This window comes from Apis laboriosa, unplaced genomic scaffold, assembly GCF_014066325.1.
Source record: "Apis laboriosa isolate Shangri-la unplaced genomic scaffold, ASM1406632v1 scaffold64_cov150, whole genome shotgun sequence".
In the NCBI taxonomy this organism is placed as follows: domain Eukaryota; kingdom Metazoa; phylum Arthropoda; class Insecta; order Hymenoptera; family Apidae; genus Apis; species Apis laboriosa.
In genome coordinates this window covers 2,338,531-2,363,707 of record NW_025224011.1, presented here as the reverse complement: position 1 = coordinate 2,363,707, position 25,177 = coordinate 2,338,531, and the positions used below count along the sequence as shown (strand labels likewise).

General features: G+C 28.6%; 2 protein-coding genes across 3 annotated transcripts in view; one reads left to right on the top strand and one right to left on the bottom strand.

The window, feature by feature from the left end:
• LOC122718572 overlaps nt 1-25,177 on the bottom strand; it is an 85,861-nt gene that overhangs the window by 53,891 nt on the left and 6,793 nt on the right. The gene's annotated exons all lie outside the window — the stretch shown is intronic.
• Nucleotides 13,328-25,177, top strand: part of LOC122718571 (apolipophorins) — a 36,900-nt gene continuing 25,050 nt past the window's right edge. Inside the window, exon 1 of the mRNA XM_043943709.1 lies at nt 13,328-13,488. Coding sequence (XP_043799644.1) covers nt 13,413-13,488 — 76 coding nt within the window. The 5' untranslated portion in view covers nt 13,328-13,412. The remainder of the gene's footprint in view (nt 13,489-25,177) is intronic.

Sequence of the window (25,177 nt, the reverse complement as noted above, 5' to 3'; positions counted from 1 at the left end):
CTTTAGCTTAAAGTTCTTTAACTTAAATTTTTGCAATTTTATAATTTATTATTCGAAGATTTGATAATTTTGTATTTTATGAATATTTATGAATATATATACAAATAAGTTGGTGACTTACGATAAGACTAGTAAATTGGTATTCTATGATAAGACTATAACTTGCTAATTTATTGATTTCGTGAAAATATTTGTCAAATATATTTTTTTTCTTTTTTTTCTTTTTTCACTTGTGAATACTTTCCGTTTGAAATTTTTATAATAGGAAATATTTCGATCGGATAATTTGTAATTTAAAAACTTGTTAATTTCACACGGAATTTAACGTGGGAGTATTTAAATTAGGAAGGCTTTTCCAAAATTTTAAATAACTTCAGAATATTTTTTAATCAAAAAGAAACTTTTAAATTTTAAAAATAGCTTTTTGAATTAGAATATTTTTCCTAAAAAAAGGAAAGTTTTTCTTTTTATAAAATTTATCAATTATTATTCTTCAACGTGTACTAACTATTTCGAAACGAAATTCATTCTACGAAATATTAATATTTCCAACATTTTATATATATTATGATATAACTTGAATTACACGGATTTATATTCTTTTTTATAATAATCTTTACTAATTGCATATATTTTAATACGTTTAAATTATCTTCTATCTTTCCCATTATTTTTATAAAAGTTTTATGCTGATTATGTAATAATAATTACTTTTGAAGAATTTAATAAAAAATTCATTTGGATGTTTAAATTTTTTAATTCTAAATATTATATAAATATGAATAAAATAAAACAAAATAAAATATATAAAATTTAAAATTAAAAGCACGATTGTTTCATATATATTAGAATATTAATTCACTAAAATTACATCAATTATTTAATATATTACTCTCATTTGACTATTTACTTATTTTTAACCATCATTATAGATTAAAAATATAAAAACATTTTATATTAAAAATATGCATACATATATATATATATATATATATAAGATACATCAATCCTACTTCCATTATTAAATTTTATTACGAAAATTATTCTTTAAATTAAAGAGTAAATATTCACAAATATATTGTTACGCAATTATGAATAATACCAATATCAATAATAAGTTATCTTTGACAGATTAAATTATGTACACGTTCTGAATAAATAATTATTATTTCGTGTACTTCTTATTAATTCTTAAAAATTTCTTATTCAATCTTTTTGAGAATGAAATATTACGAAGATAATATATCAATCGAAGATATAAATCAACCCATCGTGATACATTTTTATATTCAATAATATTCGTCGCTCGTACTTTTATTACATACCTTAATTATACACATAACGTTTAATGGTTCGCGTAAATATTCCGTTCACGGACGTCCGATTACGTCATTGTTCGATATCGTTCTCATAGATTTATGCGGATAGTGACGTCAACGCGTGTTTCGTGATCCGAATATAATGGACGATGATGGAATCTTTCCAATTTTAAAAATCCAAATAGGATGGCCACCGTTATTGGTATCCAAAATATTTTTATCTATAAGAAATCGTGAAAAGGGACGGAGATAAATCTCCTAGAACAATTTGCAATAATGTTTTTTTTAATAAATTTCCAAACTTAGTCTTATATAGTTACCGAAATTTTATTATAATTAATTACATTTAAACATATTAAACTTCGTATAATAGTACTTAAGTGATTATCGTACCATGTGTACTATAGTGTATGAGTACTATAGTGTAAATGATTCACTACTCGTACAAATAATTATACAAAAACTTGATACTCGATGAAAATGTGAAGAGAATCCGATTTTTTAATTTTTACGCATCAATCGAATTTTGTCGAAATACTTAAATTGGAATTCCACGTATACCTAATCTCTCTCTGTACGAATGTATCAAAACACACGAACGCGATATCGAATCACCGGGCTCATGTAAGTACTACTTACGTCCATATATAGAACGGTGCATTGTGTTACAGGAAGCACGCGAGTATGTACGAATGGCACTGGAAACGATTGACACGATTGTAACGTGCGCGATATCGGAAACGGCGATACTCGATACCCCGAGCAAAGCACCCCCCGAGCGTTCGAGGATGTTATACGATCGATACAAATTGCCGACTGTGGAAATGTCGCGACACATTATGTAAAGTTCAACGATTCACGGCCGGGACCTCCACGTGCCACCAGGTCTCAAACCTCTCCCTCTCCCAACCACCATCCCCAACGCTTTGTCCAACCTCTTTTGACTCGCAACCCCCTTCTGTAATATTCAAATAATTAGCGAGGCGAGCAACATTTTTTTTCTTTATAAATTAACACTCGTTTTATCATCGAGAAACGCTATTCCCATTCAATCGATCTTTATCGATCAGGGGATGATTGTTAAGCAGAATGGAAGAAGAATGATTTTTATTTTTATCGAATCAACAATTTTAATAACTGAATCAGAGATTTCGATGAGCGTTTCTCGAGAATTTTTTTTTATATACCAAAAATATATACGAAATGAAAGAGTTTCACAAAAATATGGAGGATTAAGTAGAATATAAAGAATATAGCAATTTAATTGTGTTACAAAATAAACAAGAGTTAGAAATTGTTAAATTGAAAAAAAAAAAACAATAGCGAGTCACAGATTGAGAGGCGCTACCCCGTTGAACAAAGAGGGTCAAATTGGAGGATGATATTTCGCGAAATAAAAGGGGATTAAATCGACGATATGAGAGAAGAGGAGGGGATTGCCAACATGAAGCAAGGAGAGGGGAGGGGAAGGGATTGTCAGGCCAAGGGGTTGAGGGCGTCAGACGTTGCGAAAATTCGAAAGAGGGTAGGAATGAAGGGGGTTAACGCTAAAAATAAAGCGAACTAAATTTAGGGCTGGCTCGTTCCTTCCCTCGAAACCCCTTTTCTTTTTCTTCTCTTTTTACGATCGTAATTTTGTTGCATTCGATTCCTCTTTCTCTCTTTTTCTCTCCCTCTTCTGACGGATGAAAATGAGGAAAAGATATGGAATGGGAAATTTAAAGGAAATTTTCGTGTATCTTCAAAGGACGAGATGTGTGTTTGAACGTTTCTGCCTGAAGTTTGTATATTGTACGTGTGCGGGTTATGTAGATAGGTTTACCTGTTGCGTTGAAAATGAAAATGAATGTTACACAGCTTAGTTTCATAGATTTTTCTTTTTTTTTGAAATTTTTGATTTTATTATGATAAAATTGTAAGGGAGATTATTTTTCGAAGAGATTTGTTTAAATGTTTTTAAAAAGAGAAAGTTGTTTCGTTAGTTTGAGAATTCGATTCTCTTTTTATATTTGTATATTGAATAAAAAATATGTTTTTATATTGAATAAAAATTAAATTTGATTCGAAAAAGTTTCTAAAAAAAACTATCGTGGACTTCGTACGTTTTCAATTATTGAGTCATTTATTTATTTGCATCATACATTGGCCGATAATAAAAAAATATTTTAAATTTTGATAATCATTATGTCGTATTTGATTTACGCTCTCTTATCAATTCAATATTTATTTGCATTGTAACCGATCAAAAAGAATTCATGATGCAATCGTGCTAAGATTAAATTAAATAATGATAATAATTTCTTGGTGTAGGAGGATACGATAATGTGAAATTTGCAAGCAGAAATCATACGCGTGATTTTAAAAAGGAAAAAGCGAAAAAACTCGAAAGAAAAATCTTGATAACCCGATCGTTGTTATATAATTATTTGTATAGTTTGTATTTTAATGTGATATTAATTAAAAAACTTAAATTTCGATTTTTTTTCTTTTTGGTCAAAATGGAGAAGTTTTCAATGAATATTTTGCAATTGGAAAATTTTTAATGCGATAACTTCGATGTTTAAAAAATGATTAGAAATATATTATATTTTTGAAATTTTTAATTTGAAATGTTATAATTCAAAAGATTTTCTAAATTTTCAACTTAAAAATATTAATTTAATTTAAATTAATTCTCAAAGATTTAATGAATTTTTAAATAGAAAATTGACTATAGAAAATTTGAAAAATTCATCAGTACGCGTTTCTATCTCTAATTCAAAAATTTCTTAAAAAAAAAAAAAAATTATCTCCGATTCTAATTCACGAACGACACAATATGAACTAAATTACAAATTTATTAATTACTTTATTATTATTAATAAGCATCTTTGTACACTCTTCGATGAGTAAATACAATGAGTAAAAAGATGAATATTTAATAAACACGATTGAGCACATTTAAAAATTCGATAATGTCAGATAAATATTGGTCGATAAACTTTCTTTTTTTTTTTTTTTTTTTTTCCATAAAATATATAACTACTCACTTATACCACCACGTCGCGACATTTCTCGAACTTTACATGGAATTGTTTGTTATTTATTAATCTCGCAGCGGAAGAACCGTCGATTCATCGAAATCACTGATATCACTAACATAATATTGGGACGAACAATAAAAATCGTATATCGGCACTTTCCTTTGTCAATAGTTTCTGGGACAACGGGGGCGATTGTTCGTTTACGATCGTTAAAAATGCTTAACATTGAGATTTGAAAACTTCCCAAGTTTAATTGCCGATCAAAGATAGGAGTACAATTTACGTGGAGATAAATCTTGAGGGGAAACATTTCCATATAAAAAAAGAAACGAGAATGACAAATTAAATAAGAAAATCTTTGGACGTTGTGTTTAAACGTGTATCGAATGGAATATTAAGTGTACGTGGCACATATATATATATATATATATATATATATATATATCGTAACAAAGGGAATATTGTTAAGTTACTATTTTAAAAAATTTTAACGTGACGTTTCTTCTAGACTGGTTTTTAACGAATTTTAATAATTTTATTGGAAATATACGATATTGCATTATCATATTAGAAAATGTGCAACTTGGAAATGGATCGTGTTGAACGTTTCGTTACATTTTAATCGGTGAAGATTAAATATATCCACAATAAGTTATTATTTCGAACAGTAAGAAATGTATAAAACGTATTTCTTTTTTTTTTTTAATATATTAAAATGATATTTTATAGATATTCAATATCGAATCAGTTATATAAAAAATATGACTGTATATGAACATTTTTATATTTAAATATTTTGGCAAAAATTCAGAAGATTACATTTCGATTGAGTCATTTATATATCTACCACTATCATTTGTTCTTCGAAAATAATTTTTCTCAACTAAAATTACGCGTAATATCAAAAATTGCATATTACGAAATTAATTAACAAAAATGAAACAAAGGACTTTGAAAAAGATAATTACTTTATCAAAAAAAAAAAAATATTAAACTTCAAAAATTTTCTTTTTCTATCAAAAAATTCCACGTAATTATACTATTAATAATTTATTTCAAAAACAGAAAGAAAACTCGAAAAAAAAAAAGAAATAATTTATACCAAAATTCTATGCGACAAATAATTATATCACTAACAATTTGATACCGAAACGAAATATTTTTGATGAAAAAAAATATATATAGAAAAATAATTATTAATTACTTTTTAACGACTCAAGATCGATCACTTGAGGATTATATCATCGGAAAACTTGGCGGAAATGGTATCAGTTTCGTGCTTCTAGCCTCTCGAAACTATTCTTTTCCACCACACTCTCCATTCCTCTTTTTACCCACGGTACAAGGATAACCGCGTGGTGTATGCATCGGTTACGCTCGTCCATCGGCTTTTAATCAAAAGATACAAAGGACCGATGTTGCTGTTTGTTTGGCGTCCCCTCGAAAACGCGACGACACAGAGGATCCGTAACACGATTTTCAACGATACATCTAGGAAGTCCCTTTGATCAAGGAACAAGCAGCTCGCTGGAAATCCGCAAAGAGGAAAATACACAGTCGATTCCCTGAGGATGGAAGGAGATGATCGTGAATCGATCGTCGAACGAAATTGAATAACTCTGCTCGATGAAAATCTATCTTTTGGGGGAGATGGTTCTTTCTTTAAGATCGATATATATATATATATATATAACTCTTAACGGTGTGACCAAAGGAAAATTCATTTTCTACGTAAACTTAAATCTTTTTTGATATCTTTATCTTTATTTTTATTTTATAGTTTGAATTTTTTTCCTTTTATGTTCCAGAATATTAAAAATTTGAAAAAAATTTAAAATCACTTTTGTAATATTCCTTTTGTAGATCCATTTTGTTTGTAAAAATTGTCGATATTCCACCCTTTCAAAAAAATTCTTAAATTATTTAATCCATGAATTTTTATTTTAGGTTTTGCGAATTTATCGACGATTTTTTAAAAAGAAATTTCACTTTATTACTTTAAATTCATCACTGTTACTCGTTTAAAAGATTCAATATTTAAATAAGTTCAGAAAAATAATTCCAGAAAAATTTACCAATATATCTCTATCCCATTATACAATCAATTTGTTAAAAAAATATCTTTAATAATAATCGAAACAATAATCGCAGAGATGTTTAAAAAATCATTTGTATCATTGCAGTCAAAATAAATATATCCAAAAGAACGGAGGGTTGGACGAAATATTTATGAGGAGGAGTACTCGTAACCCAGGATGGACTCTTGACTCGAAGACTATTTTTTTTTTTCTCACATTTGCAACGGAGCAACGGTCACGGTGTTATCGCTTCTTCTAAGCTGGTTGCACGAGGCTTGGTAACGCCTGTCAGCTCGCCAATATCGTGAATCGTTTTGATTCAGTTTTATTCAAGTTCGAATTCGAACAGAAAATGGCAAATACAATTGCGACATTATGATTCGCAGTGAAAATTAAAAAATCAATGAATAATTAATCTTTCGGCTTCTTTCTTAATTCTGCTAGATTTAAAATAATCTATCATGTCTATCAAAAGAATTCTTTCTTCTATTATTATGTTTTGTTTCTTCGAATTGATAAGGAAGGAAAATAGTGATATCTATTGTTAATTTTCCTCAAGAGATAGGGAAAAATTAAACTTGTTTAGAATTTAATACGTATATTCGATACGTATTGAAGATTGGATATAAAAATTGTTCCAACTATTATGATAAACTGTACTGTGTCGCTTTTCTATTTTCATAAGTTAAGATTTCTTTTTTCATTGATTAATAAAATTTTGAATTATTGGAATAATTAATATAATTTGTTATATTTTAATATATTTTATCAACGATACAAATAATATTGATTGATTAGAAATATAAAAATATGAGGATTTCATTGAAATAAAACTTGAGTAGCCTCGAGATAGATATCAAAGTGAATTTTTTGAATAATTTTTTTTTTCCACACACATAATCATTTTTATCTTTATTTTTGAAAAATTTACAATAAGTATTCGATAAAAATTGTCGATATTGTAAATTGTTGTACATCTTCGTAAAAAAAAAAAAAAAAAGAATCGTATAATAATCACTTTGAACTTATTTTAAAGCATAAAATCTTTCACAGTTCTGAGTTCATTCTTTTCTTCAAAGATATTTTTATATCGTGTAACAAATAAAGAAATAAAGATGCTATTCTTATGAAAAAAATTGAAAAATTCTTTTCGTGACCGAACTTACGATACGCTTAAAGATTGTAGTCTCCCTCAAAAACTCCATTTTTTCTTTTCTTTTTCATCAAGTTGTTGTTAAACTTCGAATCTATGAGAATTAGACAACGAAAACGAAAATTAAAAAAAAATGTTTACTTTCATCATTATTGAAAATTCAATAAGGGTGTGATATCCATCTCAATTCGATGTTTTGATCTCAAATATCTTCGTTCTATTTGCAATTGATCACCAATCGGGCAGGAACTTTCCTCCATTTCCAAACACGTATCACAGGAGTGTATATGATAATCCATTGCCACATCCACTGGTTGTGACAGATTCTCGGCAAACATGTGAAATGAGGATTATCAAAACAATATTCTGGATATAGGGAACGGTGCGGGGTTCGAAGTGTGGCATACAATCCATTTCCGGTAGGGAGGCCCCATCCGGAGCCAGCGGTGGTATATGTTAACAACGCGTGCGACCATGCAAAAGGAATGCACGGATTATGCGCGGTGACATTTTTGAACGGTGTGGAATTGGGTTGACGTCACTCACGACGAATTCGTGAAACGTTTCTCGTACGATAGTGATAAATCGGAAAGATCTCGAATTTGTTTCGGCAAACAATTGAAATATCAACCGATCCGTGTTAATTTCTGATTGACGTTAGAAATGTTGTTGCTCGAGTGTAATTGAAGATATTTATTCGAGGAGGAAGAAAAAACTTATTGTAAATAGTGAATGGTGAATTGTATAAATTGTTGTTAGATAGAAGTTTTAATATTTCTGTTTCTATAGATAATGAAAAGAGTGAATCATAAAATGACAATTGTACATGAGAATTGGTGAATAAATTGTTGTAATTATTGTTGAGTGAATTTTTTTTAATAAGAAAAGTGAATCATATAATAAGAATATTATTATTATTAAAAATAATGATTAATAATGATTAATAAAATGGAATTATAAGTAATAAAGTATACATGTTATATATATATATGTTAGATGTATGAGGAATTTTATATTGCATTTATAACATACGGATACTGGTGGCATTATCGCGATGTGTTTGCTAGTTAAAGTCCGTTACTTTCCACATTGTCATCGTCGCCACTGCAAACCAATGAGTAATTCGTTTACTGATAATTTTCCATTCAAATTTGCCCGAGTCTGTCTCATTTAATTATCTTTGGCCATGTTTACGCGTCGAACGTTCACGTATGTTCAATTGATCGAAATTGATACGAGCAAATCCTATTTTTCCTCTAAAATCAACGATACTTTGTGTGACAAATTTTTTTCGTGACTCGAAGAATACGACACATTATCGATTTTTAAATCGAAATAAATTCGGAAATATAGATATTTAAATATTTATTTGAAAATGAATCGATTTCACTTTTATTAGATGATGTATCATCACTTTTAAAGAGCACTAGATGCATCAGTATAATAATCAAATTTCTCGTCAACAATGGAAAAAAAAAATTTAAAAGATTTTTTTTTATATCGATTTAAATATCTAAGAAAAATTTTTGAATAATATTTGAATCAACTGTATAAAATAAACTATGATCATTTTGGAAGTATTTTTAGTAATATTTATAAAAAATTGGAATTTAAGAAAAAATAAAAAAAAACCTTCTTTGAGATCTTGAAAGGTTGCATCATAAATTATAATTAATTTCAATTTTGATAAGATATATTCGCTTTAAATGAAAATAATCGCAGCTATATATATATATTTATTTCAATATTGACATAATAAAAAAATAATGATTTTAAGACAAATATATATTTGTTATAAAAACAAATATGAAGATCAAAATATGATCACGTTAAAAATTGATTTACGATATTTTCCAACTTATTTTTTTTTTAATAATTTAATAAATTAATAATTCAAAAATAGGTTATATCATTTGCAGCAAATGATGTATTCTCCTTAAAACAATCAATGTTCTATTATCAATATTCAATATTAAAATAAATAATATTTTATAAGAATCTTTTTAAAAATAAAATATAATTCAATAATGGATCGATCGATGAAAGACTGGTGGAAATAAATCGAAACTCAAGTCGTATAAATACTCTATATTTGAACTGATGATTATTAAAAAAAAATAAGACTGGGGTTATCGGTAGATTAGATTCACTTAGTCGCGTATTCAAGGTATTTTTGATATATTTATACATATTTATATTTATATAAATTTTTATTGAATAAATTGCATTCATATTTTAATAAAATTTTTTTGAATTTCAAATTTAATTATGACTTTTATAATTTGTGGAATGAGTTTCAAAAGTTAAAAAAAAAGTGATATTTACTTCTGTTTACGATTATTCGACAAGATTTTACAAGGGAAATTTATAATTATTATTCATTTCAATATATCAAAATAAAATGAACAAAACGAATTTAGGATCTTATTGTATCAAATATTGAAAAAAATATTAAAATTTCATTGTAATCTAATAAATATTAAATATTTTATATTTACTATATAACTCAGTAGGCTTTTAATAAATTTCATCGATAATTCACTACTGTTTATGATTGCATCTCCAATTCACTCCTGATCATGATACTATTATATTGTGATTTAATTTCTGAAATATTTTTCATTTTTATTCAACGAGAAATTACATCGAAATTCCATGCAGACATGGAATTATTTCTTTTTAAAACGAGAGTGAAAAAAAATTCGAAATAACCTGATAAATTAATTAAACACTAATTACACGTGAAAAGTTGATGTCAATGAAATTTTTTTCATTTGGAAAAAATTAAATGTACATTTTTTTCAGATTACAGACTACGAGACGACTCCACGGTATAAGGCAAAAAAAAAAAAAAAAAAGGAGGAGATAGGAAGCGAAAAAAGAAAGAAAAGGTGTATTACAATGTTAAACGGAGCCTTTGATAAATTAATGATGAATTATGCAAAAAAGTTCGCTTTTAACTGGATTTCTTTAGCCGAAGATTAACGAAGTTCTTTCGACGATTCCCGCCTGTTCCAGCCCGATGCAATGCAATTATGCTTGAAACAGTTGGGAAATTGTCTTACATCTCTAAGCCTCGTTCACTATCTGTTACGCTATTTCGATTTCTTTTGAAAAAAAGACGAAGAAGAAGATAGAAAAAAAAAAGAAAAAAAAAGGAAAGAAAATCCTACGTAGGAGGGAACGTTGTTACATAAGGAAAAGAAAGGTCAAAGGGAATTATGGTGTTCATTTAATCCTGTAGAGGTCACGATTTCATTCATAAAATCTTCCATTGTAACTACTTTACAGAATTGATGTTTACTCATGATTTGTTTCAAGCCTTTTTCAAGTTAAAATATCTTATATAAAAAAATGTTCTACATTTTTATTTTTCAACTCTATGTAATTCTATAAGGATTTAAAATCAGATCTGATTTATTCAATCTAACAAGAGGAATTTTTTTGAACTTGTTATATAATATTTTAATTAAAGAACGTTTTAAGATAAAAAGTATATATATATAAATATTGCATGTTAAAATTGCGTTCAAAGATTTTATTTTTTTTAATTGAAGTTTGGAAGAAAGATTAATTTCATTAGTTCTTTATATTGAGATTCATGTAACAAATGTGTAGAAAATGTCTTTGTACATTTGTATAAAAAAAAAATTTCATTTTTATGAAAATTCTAGTAATAATATTTCATCGCGCTCAAAGTTAACGCGTTTCAAGATCACTAATTGAAAAATTATTCAACTATCACTTCATATCTTATTAAAAAACATCTAAAGATTCTGACCTACATTAAATTTTTATCGATCGCCCTTGAAATTATATAATGTCAAACAAGAATATTCCATTATGTCATAACATATGAATTAATGTACAAATGTAAATAGCGATAAAGATTGATAATATACGTATCATCCCGAATGAATTATATAAATGATTTTAGCGATTGAGAAAATTAAACTTATCAACGGCACAAGTCAGTTCACTCATTCAAGATTAGCGCAGGTCGAAATCATCGTTTATCTTTTTGTTTGGAAATGAATCATTCATTATGTTCTATGAAATATAAATTTGCAACGTTATTGAAATGGTTATCGATTATCGGATATTATTTCTGAAGGATCTTCTGAAGAAATTAATCAGCTCTTTATAACGATATACAAAAAGAAAAAAAGTGTTTCGACGAGAGAAAATCATATGTATATATCCGGTCTTTGAAGTATCCAATTAATTCATGAATGCTCGACTCAACAATGTTCCGCAATACCATAATATTGTTATTAATTTTCAATAAATGATTTTTATTAATTAAATCATAATATTAATATAATATTGCTGTGATAATTGAATATTATTTATTGAATATTATTTAATTATTATTGAATATTATTTATTTCCCTACATTACATTAAATATTTAAAATATCTTTATCCCTTCAATATATATTTTACATTTCATCTTATAAGAAATCTTTTATCAGAAATTTAACTCTATCACAACATGCACAATTCCCCATTTTCCAATAATTCTCCTCGCTAATCGCACCCGGAAAAATAACAAAATTCATTCCTCCACGAGCGACCGAGCAATCTACTTCCCCTACCCCAACCAGGCCATAAAATTCCAGCCCACGGAACACCTGCACCCCAAAACCGTCGTACCAAAGCCATCTAAATCACCCATTACGATCGTTCTCTCGGCCTCTTTCATTCCCAAATAAAAAAAAAAAAAAAAAAAAAAAAAAGAAAAAAAAACAACACCTAGGAACTCGTAATCATTCTTCAAACTAGTTTGTGCACGATGGCGAACGAATGACGAATAGTAATAGTATAATGATAAATTACACGAAAATGGAACGATCAGCTGTTCGAGCACAAAGGATTACACCTCTGAACGTGCACGGTGTCAGATAGTGGTATACAGTCATCCCTCGTGTCGTTTCACGCTTATGTCTTGTCTATTAGTAACGTAATACTCATTTCTCTTTTTTTTTCTTTTGCAACAAAAATGCTAATACGTATATATACACGTCTATCTTTTTTAAATTCTATATTTTGTTTTTGTAATTGTATAAAAGTGTTTTTAAACGACAAGAAATTTAATGTAACTAATATAATTTAAATCCCATAACAAATTCATCGATATACATGTTATATACACTTTGATAGCAACAATAGTATTTCAATTTTAAATTGAAATTATTAGAAATATCTTTCTATGTAATTTTTTAATTAATGATGTGAGTTATAAAATATTTTAAAACAATAACTCCAACTTCCATTTCTTTTTTTTTCTTTTTTTTTTTAATTTAATCCACGATTACTATGCATTTACACTATTGCGAGTTACAATTATTTTTAAGGTTTTTCGCCAATTTCGTTACCGACCAACGAATTCTTATTATTACTCTCATAGAATGAATTTTAAATTTACGAAATTTCTACTACCTTTAATTTCGTGATCGCTTTAGAAAACATTCGCGTTAACGTTGATCGCATCGATTACTCATTTGTCGCGTAACTATAACGCTCTAAATCCATGACTCTACGAACGTCGAAGAAAACTTGACACAAACATCACGCGTTCACTCGTTTCGTTATACGACCCGCCGCTGGATCTCGTTATCTCAGTGTCAACGTGATGAATAGAGTACATACCGTATGCCAATGTCCATCGTGGACAGGCGAGCCGGGAGAGGGGGGCCGCGAGAGCATAAAAGCACGCACGAAGAAAAGCATCGATGCTTTTGTGGTGTTTCTCTCGTGGCCGCATCGTGTCCCAGCTGATATTGTGCCGAGAGTGATACATATAACTCGAGACTCTTCTGGCTAACCGGAGGATTGTCATGGGGCATCCACCACGACTCATGGGGACGGCCCTCGCCTGCCTTTTCCTATTTTTCGCGGTTACCGAATCGGCCCGTAAGTACCCCTAACGTTCTGACCCTTCGAGATGTACGATCGCACACACACACACATGCACACACACACGCACACACGAATATAATAATACTCGTCTCCCCAAAATTCTTTTTCTCCCTTTACGATAATATCGCTGGAAGAAAAATTTCGAACAGAATAATAATAAAATAAAATAATAATTATGTTATTTTTGTACGATCGAAATTTTTGAAACTCATTTTCTTTCGAGTATATATATATATTATGAGAAAAGATTTGGAAAATATATTATTATTTCGTAATCGAATTTTTTTTTTTCTTTTTTGAAGTTCATATCAGGCAAGTTTTAATGATTGCGTTACACGTACATTTCAAATACCGAAATTTGTGTAACTATTGTTTGCAGTTTGGCTCAGTTTCTCTCGGAGATTCATTGTGAAAGGGTTAACTTTATACAGTGGAATATGCTACAACAAAATAATTAGTTTCAAAACCTCGTTATTATGGATATTAACCCTTTTGGGGTTACGAATTTTGTTTTTAATAAATAAATGCATAATATTGCGCTATTGTGGAACGTAGAAAAAGAGCAAGCTGAGTCTAATTCTCGAAATAGAATGTGTAATCTTAAAAGAAAAAAAAGTTGTAACAAATATACAATCAGTATTTAAAAATTACTTGAAGATGTATCATCCTATTAGGCTCGAAATGTTTCGTGCTCGCTATCTACAACAAAGTTAGCACCCAGTACGATGATTTAGGCAAGAAAAATTTAATTGAAAGTAATATAATAATCGTCAGAACAATCCCCATTCATTGTTGCCGCGTTGTAGCATGCTCCATTGTACTTGAAGTATGGTTTTAATCCTATCCTTAACTTTATTTAATGAAAATTTATTTTTTAAAGATTTCTTTCGATCATTTTGTTGATTGAAAAAAAAATTTTAATTTAAAAATAAATTAAAAACATGAAACGATTGATTTTAATTTTCAATCTTGTTAATCGTTCATAAATAATTAGATAATATTCTGATTAAATAATTTTCAGATTTTAATTATATATATATATATATAATTTATTCTCTTAATTATACATAAAATTATAAATCCTGAATAATATTTCGATTAATTATTTGTTTTTATTGTATCATTTATGTCAAAGATTAACAGAATTTTGAGCTACAATTTCTATCATTTTCAAAAAGATTCTCAAAAAGAAGAAAATTTAGCTCAAAAGTAGATAGAATATTTAGAATATTAGTATTGTTGAGAGGGATTAGAGAAGGGATTATTATTGATTAGAAGAGAGTTGATAAAGTGATGAAGTAATTTTATCAAAGAAAAATGTTGACCTTTTATGGAATGAACTAACATTTCATTCTTTAATCACAAAAAAATGACTTTCTATGAGATCGGCGAATTAAAAGATAAATGACACGCTCGCGTTGGCAAAAATTTTTGATAGCTTCTGAGAATCTCATAAGAGGAAAAGCAACGATCCTTTTTTTATCATAAACAATTTCTTTCGGCTACAATTTAGGTGGCTTTATCATCATTGAGAATTCTGTTTTAAAGAGCGTGTTTAAAATTTTCAAATTTTTTCTTCTTTAAAACAGAAATTCGTCTTAATTCATTTGCAAAGATTTATTGTTTGAACACGAAAAATTTTTAATTCTTTTAATATAGGAAATAACAGAAGAGAAATAATGAAAATAAGACATGGTTCATTAAAATTCTCTACACAAAATCTACAACCTCGTCATTAAATCATAAAAAAGATATATATTGTATAATTTTTTTTAATACAAAGATATGTTTTTTTACAAACAAAAAAAAAGTTGATAAATATATATTTTTACTTGAAAAGAAGTGATTATATATATCGTACATATTTAATATCTAAAGTATGATATAATATTAATAATTTACAAATCGAAGCCAATATCATTCGTGGATGATATCAAATATTGCATATATTTTATTTATTTTTATTTTTGTAAACCGATAAAAGATTTATAAATATAAACAGATAAACAATCATCGGTTTTTTTTCCAAGTTTTTTTCAAAGATATCAGTATCGCATTGAATGATAAATTTTAAATGAACGATGTAAAATTGTTTCAAATAATTCCTAGAAAATGTGTTTTAATCTTAAAGTAATCTTAAAATAAGAAAGGCCGATAACAACAGAATTCTCTCAGATTTCATTTCATTTTTTGCGAAATTATTTTACTTTGACAAAAATTATCGTAACTGTTATCTAACTTGAACATTAACGATATTTGCCAAGTTCTTATTTCGGATGACAAGTTAACCATTAAAAAGAAGCGTAATAGAATTTTAAAAGACTTCGAACCTCTTAGAAAACTTCGTTAATTCTATATTAGAAGAAGATTTGTTCAAACGAATCTCAATTCAAATTTTCGAATTCAATTTCATCGGTAGTTGAATCCAATTAAAAAAGAAAAAGAAAGATTAGGAATATTTATTTTATATCGTTTCTTCTTAATTTAAATTTAATTCCAACCTTATCAAAATAAGACATAATAAATATTACGTCTCGTTAAATTGATAATCAAACTTCGGCAGAAAAAACTCTTGTAAAAATATGATTAATGCAAATTATTGAAATAGAATTATATATTTTATTATACATATATATATTACGTAATATATCTATATATATTTAAGACTCGTTTCTCTCAGTTCTTAATTTCAATTTCTCTTTCAATTATTTTTATCTATAAAAGATTAACTATATAGAAAATATACTATAATATATTACATGCAAATATAATATAATCCTTTAAATAGGAATCCTGATATTCATTCTGATATTTCCAAAAGAAATATACATGTACTTTTTCTACTTGAAATTAATTTCTCGAAATACTCGAAATACTTCTTGAGAGATTTCAAATTTTGAAGCCACTTCAGCTTGAACTTCACGCTTGAAACGACCCCAACATCCCTTACCTATCAACTTTCTCCCTTGAATAGAAACGCGTGCATCCATGCAACGACCAAAACATTTTTTTCTTTTTTTTTTAACGGCGTGATAAACAACGTCTCTACGCCCCCATCATGATCCATCAATTTTTCACGTGGCCATACGCCGCACAGGGTGTCGAGGACGTAACTCCATACACTCGAACTTGAAACTCGTTACGTCGTCTCGTGAAAACTTTTTTTCCCCGGCCTCCATTACTGCACGACAAAACACGACGGTGAAATATATCGTATCGTAGAACTCTGTTTATATGAATTTGTGGGAGGACAAGTTCGTATAACCAGATTCTTCACACAGATATCATTCTATCTAATTCTCATCAAATGCGATTTCTCGTTCAGTTAGAATAGAATTCGTTTTGGTTTTTTTCCTTTTTTCTAGAAAATAACGCATATTAACGAATATTAGAATTTTGGAAACAATATTTTTCTAATGTAATAATCGAAACTTGTTAACAAAAACGATTTTTATTCGACTTCAATTTTAAGATCTGCTTCGTGATTTGATTGTAATCTTTCTGCAATATAATTATATTTTATAATATTGTGTATATATAATGGAATAATTTCGAATATGAATTAAAGATTTTAAAATTATTTTACTTTTAGGAAAATTGAAAAAGATTTTGATACGAACTATTCGATGAATCAATTTTTTACTTACTTCGTATATAAAGAAGATAATTTACATTTCCAATTCGTATAATAAGATTGATAGGTCAGATAGCAGAGGCACTCAATTAGGCGTTCAATTCGATTTGCCTAAAATTTCGTTCGTAACAATGGTTCACCCATAAATGGTTAGAGAAAGAAAGAGAGAAGGAAGGGAGATGGAAGGTTTGACGAAATATTTTGCGATAAATTCAATTTACGCGAGGAGAGGTATCGGGCATTCACAATAAGAGGGGAAGGAATATCCTCACGCAGCAACGAAATTCAGGTAGAAGTTTATTCAGCTAGTCCCGACCGTCTCTAAAATGCATGGAACTACCCCTTTGCAGTCTCCCAGGAATTCTGTGTGCCAGGTAAATAAGTTCCACCCTCGCAGATACGTATCTCGCATAAAAGTTTTTTGCAGAAACGCGAGTATCGGGACCGGGTAAGACGACGAGAATAGGCGCCATTTCTTTTTTGACAATATTTAATTCGAACCGTGCGTATTATTTCAAGGTATGAAAAAAAATTTGCGAGATATATTGCGATATATTTGAACTTGTTTCTTTTGGTTTGGGTACGAATTTTTTTTCTTTTTTTTTTTTTTATCAATATCTTGGGTTTTATTATGGAGAAATTTATTAGTATTAGAATATTGAATTTATGGATTATTGGGTGAAATAAATTCAAATATATATTTATCATTTCATTTCTTGAAACAATATCATAGAATTTTTATTAAGATAATACTCGATAACTTCGCTATCATTTTTTTGCAAAAAAATAAATGAATAATTAAATTTATTATAGATTTTTTTTCATACAAAATCGTCTATTTTGCACTATTTATAAAGTAGCAAAATCTTTATAAGATTAAATGAATTAATATAAAATCTTTATTAATTAAAAGTAAGCGTAAGTATTATTATTTTTCTTTTAAAACGAAATTACTTGCAGAAGAACTTGATAGATATATTTTAATAGATAGTTCTAATAAATCTTGTGTGAATTTCTCGATCAAACATGTTCCGTACGAATATAGAAAGGGTCAATGAGCTTTCACTTCTTGATGTCAAAAGGTTATTGGTCGTGTCAAGGGTGGAGAGATTAACAAGACAGACCGATGTCGAAATTAATTTCAACAGATAGGATTCGGTTATGAGTAAATTACTTTATGATTTTAGTCCATCCTTTTCATTACTATTCAAATGGGAATTCTCTTTCTACGCTCTCTAGTGAATTGACAAATATGATGATAAATTTAAGGTTATAAAATTTTTGTTGCTTCAAGTCAATTTGATATTTATGAAATTCTTTATTTCTTTAATTAATTCTTTATTATTATTATTGTTATTATGTATTTTGGAGAAAATTGATAATTTTTTATTTAAATGATTTGCAAAAATACCAGTTTATTCTTACAATCGTGAAAGAGAATCCTAGTGATTTTTTTCTTTCACTAACTTTTCCTTTAGTCCGATTATTTTAGAATTGACGTACGTTTTTTTTTTTCTTCTTCTTCTTCTTTTGTAAAGATCCTGGTATTTGGTTAGTTCTAATGACTGGTTTTCGTCTTTTGTTATGTTTGTTCTAGTTTAACTGCAGCGACTATTCATAGAGCAAGCTGCGTCACAGTGGACGTCAGTATACTCTACTAATGGCTACTAGAGTATTCTGCGTCTATGGCTTTGGCACATAGCAGTTTCTTCTTGTACTCTAATTTCTGTACTGGTTATGTATTTTCATTCTTATCTTGGAAATTATTATCTTCCTATATTTTTCGAACGATTGTTTATTCCAAAAAACATATATATATATGATTTCTCAAATTATGAGAGATTGTACACAACATTATTATCGATTATTTATTATCTTATATGTATAAGTGTGCAAATTGAAATATGGAATTAAATGAAGATGAGAAATGGAGAAAATAATATGAAAAAGTTGCTGATAAAACATATTTGATTAGTCTGATAATTAATGTTGATTGAATTTTTGAATTATGAGATAGGTTCTTTTTTTATAATAATTATAAATATATAATATATATATAATAATTATTTATTAATTGACAAACGAATATTAAATTTTTAACAATTCATGAGCTGTAAACATAGATATAAAAATCGGCTAATGTAGTGATTTTTAAAGCTTCACAAATAGCAGAATCGATTCGTACGATTATCTTTGACCCCGTAAACTTATGAGTTTTTTTATCTTTGCAAACAACTTCAAATCAGAATCATAGAGATCATGGTCTGAACTTTGAGACCGATTGGTAATTCTCTCGAAAGAAAATTCAAAAGGAGTAATAAGTAACAAATAATATCTATGATTTAACATTTGAATATCTCCGTCCATAAATTAAAAATTAAATATTAATATCTATTTAATTAATATTCGTAATTTTTTTTGTTTTTCTATTTAACTTTTTTTAATTAATTTGTAATTTCAACTTTTTTTAATTGTTCTCAATACTTTCAAAAGATTTTAAGATTAAAAAGAGAACTCATTTTCCAAAAAATATATAAATAAATAATTTGATTTTCTATGTATTCGTTATTTTTCTTATCAACTTTAAAAATTTCGATAAAAGATATAATTTTTCAAAGAGAATTCAACGAATTCTTTTTATTCTTTTTATTATTATTCTTTCATTTTCAAGAAAAAAATAATAGAGTAATAACAAAAAAATATATATATATATATAAAGTTTTCGTTTTCCATCCTCGGTTCAATATTTTATTTCGAAGTAAAACTTATCACTGTGACATTTAACTTATTATTACGTTCTTACCGTCATGGATTTACGTGTGTTTCCTGACAATAGTTAGAAACGATGCATCAAAGAAAAAAGCTTTTTTAACGTGTCTTGCTTCCCGAAGCCATCAAGCTTGCGTGTTTCCTATCTTCATCCGTGTTGATCATAAAACACTGTATAAACCACTACACTTATCAGGCAGTAATATCGAATAATTTACGACCGTGGAGACACTTGACATGAAATAACAACTATAATTAATATTTCCTTAACTATTGCTAGAAATTATCGTAATTAACTATCTTGTCTCTTCTGTGTGTTTTTTTCTTTTTAATTAAAAAATAAACACATTCACGACTTTTATAAAATATATTCCAACGTTTAATCTTCTCCTATTAAATTTACTCTTAAAATACCATAATAATATCTGAAGAAGATATACGTAAAATACATAAAATATATTTGAATAAAATCTTCGAAAAAAAAACAAAAAAGTTTTTTATTCTATAATGTAACTACAAATTAAATTTTAATAAAATCCCTAAATTTTTTCTCGTATACTTTTCAAATAAATTATTACACTTCAAATAAAATTTTATTTTCGTTTCATTATTAAAAGGGAGAGCAAAATTTCCATTGGTTAAGTTTTTACCTAACAAAAAAGATGAAATAAATATTAATAAATTTATAAATATTGGAACAAAAAAAAAAGAAAAAAAAGGAAAGGAACGCATCGTTGAGTAAATTTTTCAAAGTCCCATCTTGAAAATGGAATAATATTGGAGGAAATGGGTCGAGTCTCTGAGGACACGCGAAGCTAGGTTCGAAGACTTCCAAGATTTCGAAACTAGCAATTTTCCCCAAAATAAACAGTGTATCCTTCGAAATCGAATGATTTTTATCATCTTCGATCATTCTCTCTCTCTCTCTTTCTCTTTCTCTCTCTCTCTCTCTCTCTCTCTCTCTCTTTCTCTCATTCTCTTCAAGTCTAAACGACTGTTTACAAAGGAGTGACACCGAACACCGAGATCAATGATCCAGAGACTTCCTCCACTTTGCACGGTCCTATTGTCGATGGAGTTAGATGGACGATGATGGACAATGATTAGACCGCGAGTTCTTTGAATCATTACCCAATGGTCGGTCGTCGTTATTATTGTCCTACTTCCGCAGACGCTAGACAATGTTAGAATTCATGTCGGTTTAAACAATAGAACTGCGGTATGAAAATATTTTTTCAAACGATTACGTTATAATGAATATATATATATAAATAATATNTATATATTATTGTATATATATGTATATATATGTATATATACATTGTTCCTGTCACGTTTAAATACAGGAAATAATAAAAAAAACACGTGTCTTGATTTAAACGGAAAATTTTTTTAGAACGATTTCAAATAAAAAGAGAAATAATAAATGTAACGAAGGAAATAATAAAAAAAATAATTTTCGAATTTTTTTTAAACCTCGATCTTGCTTTGAATTATTAAAAATTTCAAGAAAAACTTCTGTTGTAAAATTGGAATCATTAATATAATATATATAAAAACGAGAGAGATTAGCGAATAAAAATAGATGTATGAAATTTGAAAAGAGAAATGATTGGAAATACGAATAGTGGAATTAATAATTTAATACGTTTCAGATTAAAAATAAATGAATAGAAACAATGGATACGAAATTAACAATTTATTCCAATTTCTAAAAGGAATGGAAAGGGCAAACCTGATTGGGCACCCATAATACACTGACCCCATAATATTCAACCACATAAAATTTCGTTCCACGGACGGTAATTTCGAGCTAATCAGAATTCCACTTTCCTCCGAGATATGATCGTGGAAAATTAGAAAGGTCAGTTCGAAACTAGTCCCGGATAAATGTGAACGGTGGTGCAGCGGGGAACTGTTATCATACGACCCGTCATGATTAGCTCTAGATCGAATTTCCCCTATGGTGCCTGCTCCACCGATTTATCGAGCCCCGTGGAATCAAGAAAATATACTTTATTTTCGCCGGATTAGGAGCCAGAATATTCGATTACAACTTCAATGTAAACAATATTGTCGATTTGTCACGGGTGCAAGCTTCGTTGCACTTTAATTTTTTCAAATTCATGGAAATTTCTAATAAATTCACTTCCGACTTTGTTTCGGAGAATAGAAGAAGTTTTCCAGAGTGGAAACTTTTGTTGAGAAATATTGCTTGCGAGAAAAAAGAGAATAAATGCAATGAATATTGACGAAACTAAGAAAAGAGTGATAATAAATTATCACAGAGGAATAAAAAGAAAAAGAAGAAATAATCATGTTATTTGAGACTGATGAATCCGTCTCTAAGGTGATGAAAATTTTATATGAAAATATTGTACAATGTTGTTAAAATATGAAATCCATTGGGGAAATATACATTATATGCGTGGGATTAAATTGAAAATAAATGAAGAAATAAAGAGAACCTAGGAGGGGGAGAGAGAAGAGGAAGAGAACATAGCTCATGATCTACTTGACGCCATATTGAATGAAGATTAACTTGGTCGGGAAAAATTTCAATCTTAAGTTAACCTTAGCTTAAATCGAATGATCAATAATTTATTGTGCTCTTGCTCTTTTAAAAGAGCACATATATACATATATATTTTTTTCTTTCTTTAAATATTTTATCCATTTTAAATTCTTTTATACATATTTTACAAACTTTTTACACGTATATATATATATATATATCCATAAATTAGAAAATTATTACTAAATTATTTTTAATTAATTCTCCTTCAAATATTTCTGACATCCTTTGTAAAAATTGAAAAAAATCACTTTAACAAGTTTGTTAAAAAATCGAAATATCATTAACTTCTCAAACTCGTTTCTTCTGACAAATAATCCCTCAGATATAACATTTCGGAGAAAATCCCCAACTACGAGAATTCCACGTTCTTCCCACGTTCTTGCCATTTTCACAGAGATCGCGGGGGAGGGAGGAGGGAGGGGGAGGGGGGAAATCGCGTGGAAAATCCGGCGGGAAGACAGTGGACCGCTTAAGAGCGTCTCGAGTGACGGTAGAAATGAATTTTCGATGGCGGCTGGCAGACTACATCCCGGCTTGGGATAATTGCAGCCGCGATAAGCGGATGTTGCAGCCCCGTTGCGGTACCTTTCCACGCGATGAACACGTGAAAGCTGGGAACAATGTATCACGGGAATTATAAGTGGTGTAAATTACGGGTAGAAAGCTTCGTGCGCACGAGGGGTTACCCTCGCAATCTAACCTAACTTTCGTTTTAAACGGCTATAATTCCGTTAATGAAGACACATCGCCCAGAAATAGTTAATCGATAAAGTGGCTCGTAAATGGTATCGCCTCGAAGATGTTCACCTCCCTTTGATTATTCTTATTCCGTCTTTACCGATTATCCTTAAGGAAGTCGTTTCGCTCTATATAGAGGAGCCATGAAGGCGGGCTTGTAATTTATTTTTGAGCAAATAATTTGGATAAAAGCTGCTCTCTGTCTCCGTGAAATAATCGAACGATTGAATTGGAAGAATTGTGATTCTTTAAGTTTTTTTTATTTGAATCTTCGCTTTTGAATCGTGAAACTTAATTAGATAAATTTAGAAAGAAGAAAAGGGATTTATAAATAAATTTCCGAATTATTTTATTTCTTCAACTTTTTTTTTTTAATTTTTTCATCTTCTTCGCCAATTCTTAATACTTCAATTCTATATTTTTCTACCAATATAAAAATTGATAAAAAAATTAGAAGATACTTTAATTATTTAAAACTCATTAATAAATATAAATACTGTTTTTCCTGAAATCCTGAATCGAAAGACACTTCTAAAAGAGCGATTCAGAAACTGAATAGTCCCCCCTCCTCCCTAAAAATGAATGTTAATCGAAGATTCTTCAAAAAGTAGCGGCAATATCGCGATTAGGGCTATTCATGGTAATTGTTTGTTCGACACGGTATTAAGAGTACCTAAAATCACCCCGGGCCGCTAATATACGGTATCTCGCGGTACATAACCGGCTGGAACGAGGTCTATATCATTGAAACGATTACAGGTCCCCCATGTTCAACCGGACATTTGGTAAATTGATTTGATCTCAACGTCCCTACTTCCCAATAAAACAGACGAGATACGATATAAGCTCGGTTGCGTTGTCATTATACATCATTCTGGTACAAAATCTTAGAATGATTACGGGAAAAGATCGAATTTGAACCGAATAGGTCACTATTTTATTCGATGTTCTATGTAACGTTTGATATATTAGAAAGTTTTAAACTTAAATCATATTTTAAATTTGTGCAAATTACGTTTACTTTTGGTTTTTAGAGAAAATTGAATAAAAATATATCGTTTTATTGTAAAAATAACAAATATCGCATACTCGAAAGAGACTTAGAAATGGATTTAGATTTTGCTCAATATAAAAAATTATTATTTCGTTTCATATTTTATATCAATCTAAATGTTGAATCTATCTATCTATATCTTTTATAGAAATATCACACGATATTTGTGATGACTATCATCGTCATCGAGATACTTATCCTTTGTGTAAAATATCGATCAGATATAACAGAAACGTTTAAGCTGTTACTTTCCTATTACGTAAAATCACTATTACGTGAAATAGATGAAACGTGCTTCCTCGTGCTACCTCGAGCACGTCCATAGCCCACATTGACGACATTCACCGGTCGCATATACGCGGTCATAGTGCTCAACCTGTTAACTGGGTCGTTTCTTAAACAGAAACCACCGTAATCATGGAATCAAAGATGAATAAAGCCAGCTCAATTTTACGTATTACGTGTTTCGCATGAATAAAATAATCTCTTTCAAATAATGAAAATGGAATATAACATCTAGAAAATTTAGAAATTTCCCTAGACAATAAAAATAAATTATTTAGGTGAAAATGTGAATGAAGAGTGTTCTAAAGAGTTACTAAATAACTTGCATAAAAATCAAATAAAAATTATTTAAAAAAATTATTAAAAAATATTTAACATAACAAAAATAGAATAATATAGTAAGAAAATTTAGGGATCCCCAGATGAATAAATCATTAAATTCAACATACAAATCTTTTAAATAACTATTTATTTTACAATATTCGTAAGAATCAAACGATAATAAGTACTTAAAATGGCAGAATGGAAATATAATGAGAAGATTTGAAAGTTTCCCCCTCTTAAATAAAATTTAGTGAGAAAATTTATCACAAAATTATTCAATTTTGAATACAATAAGAATCAA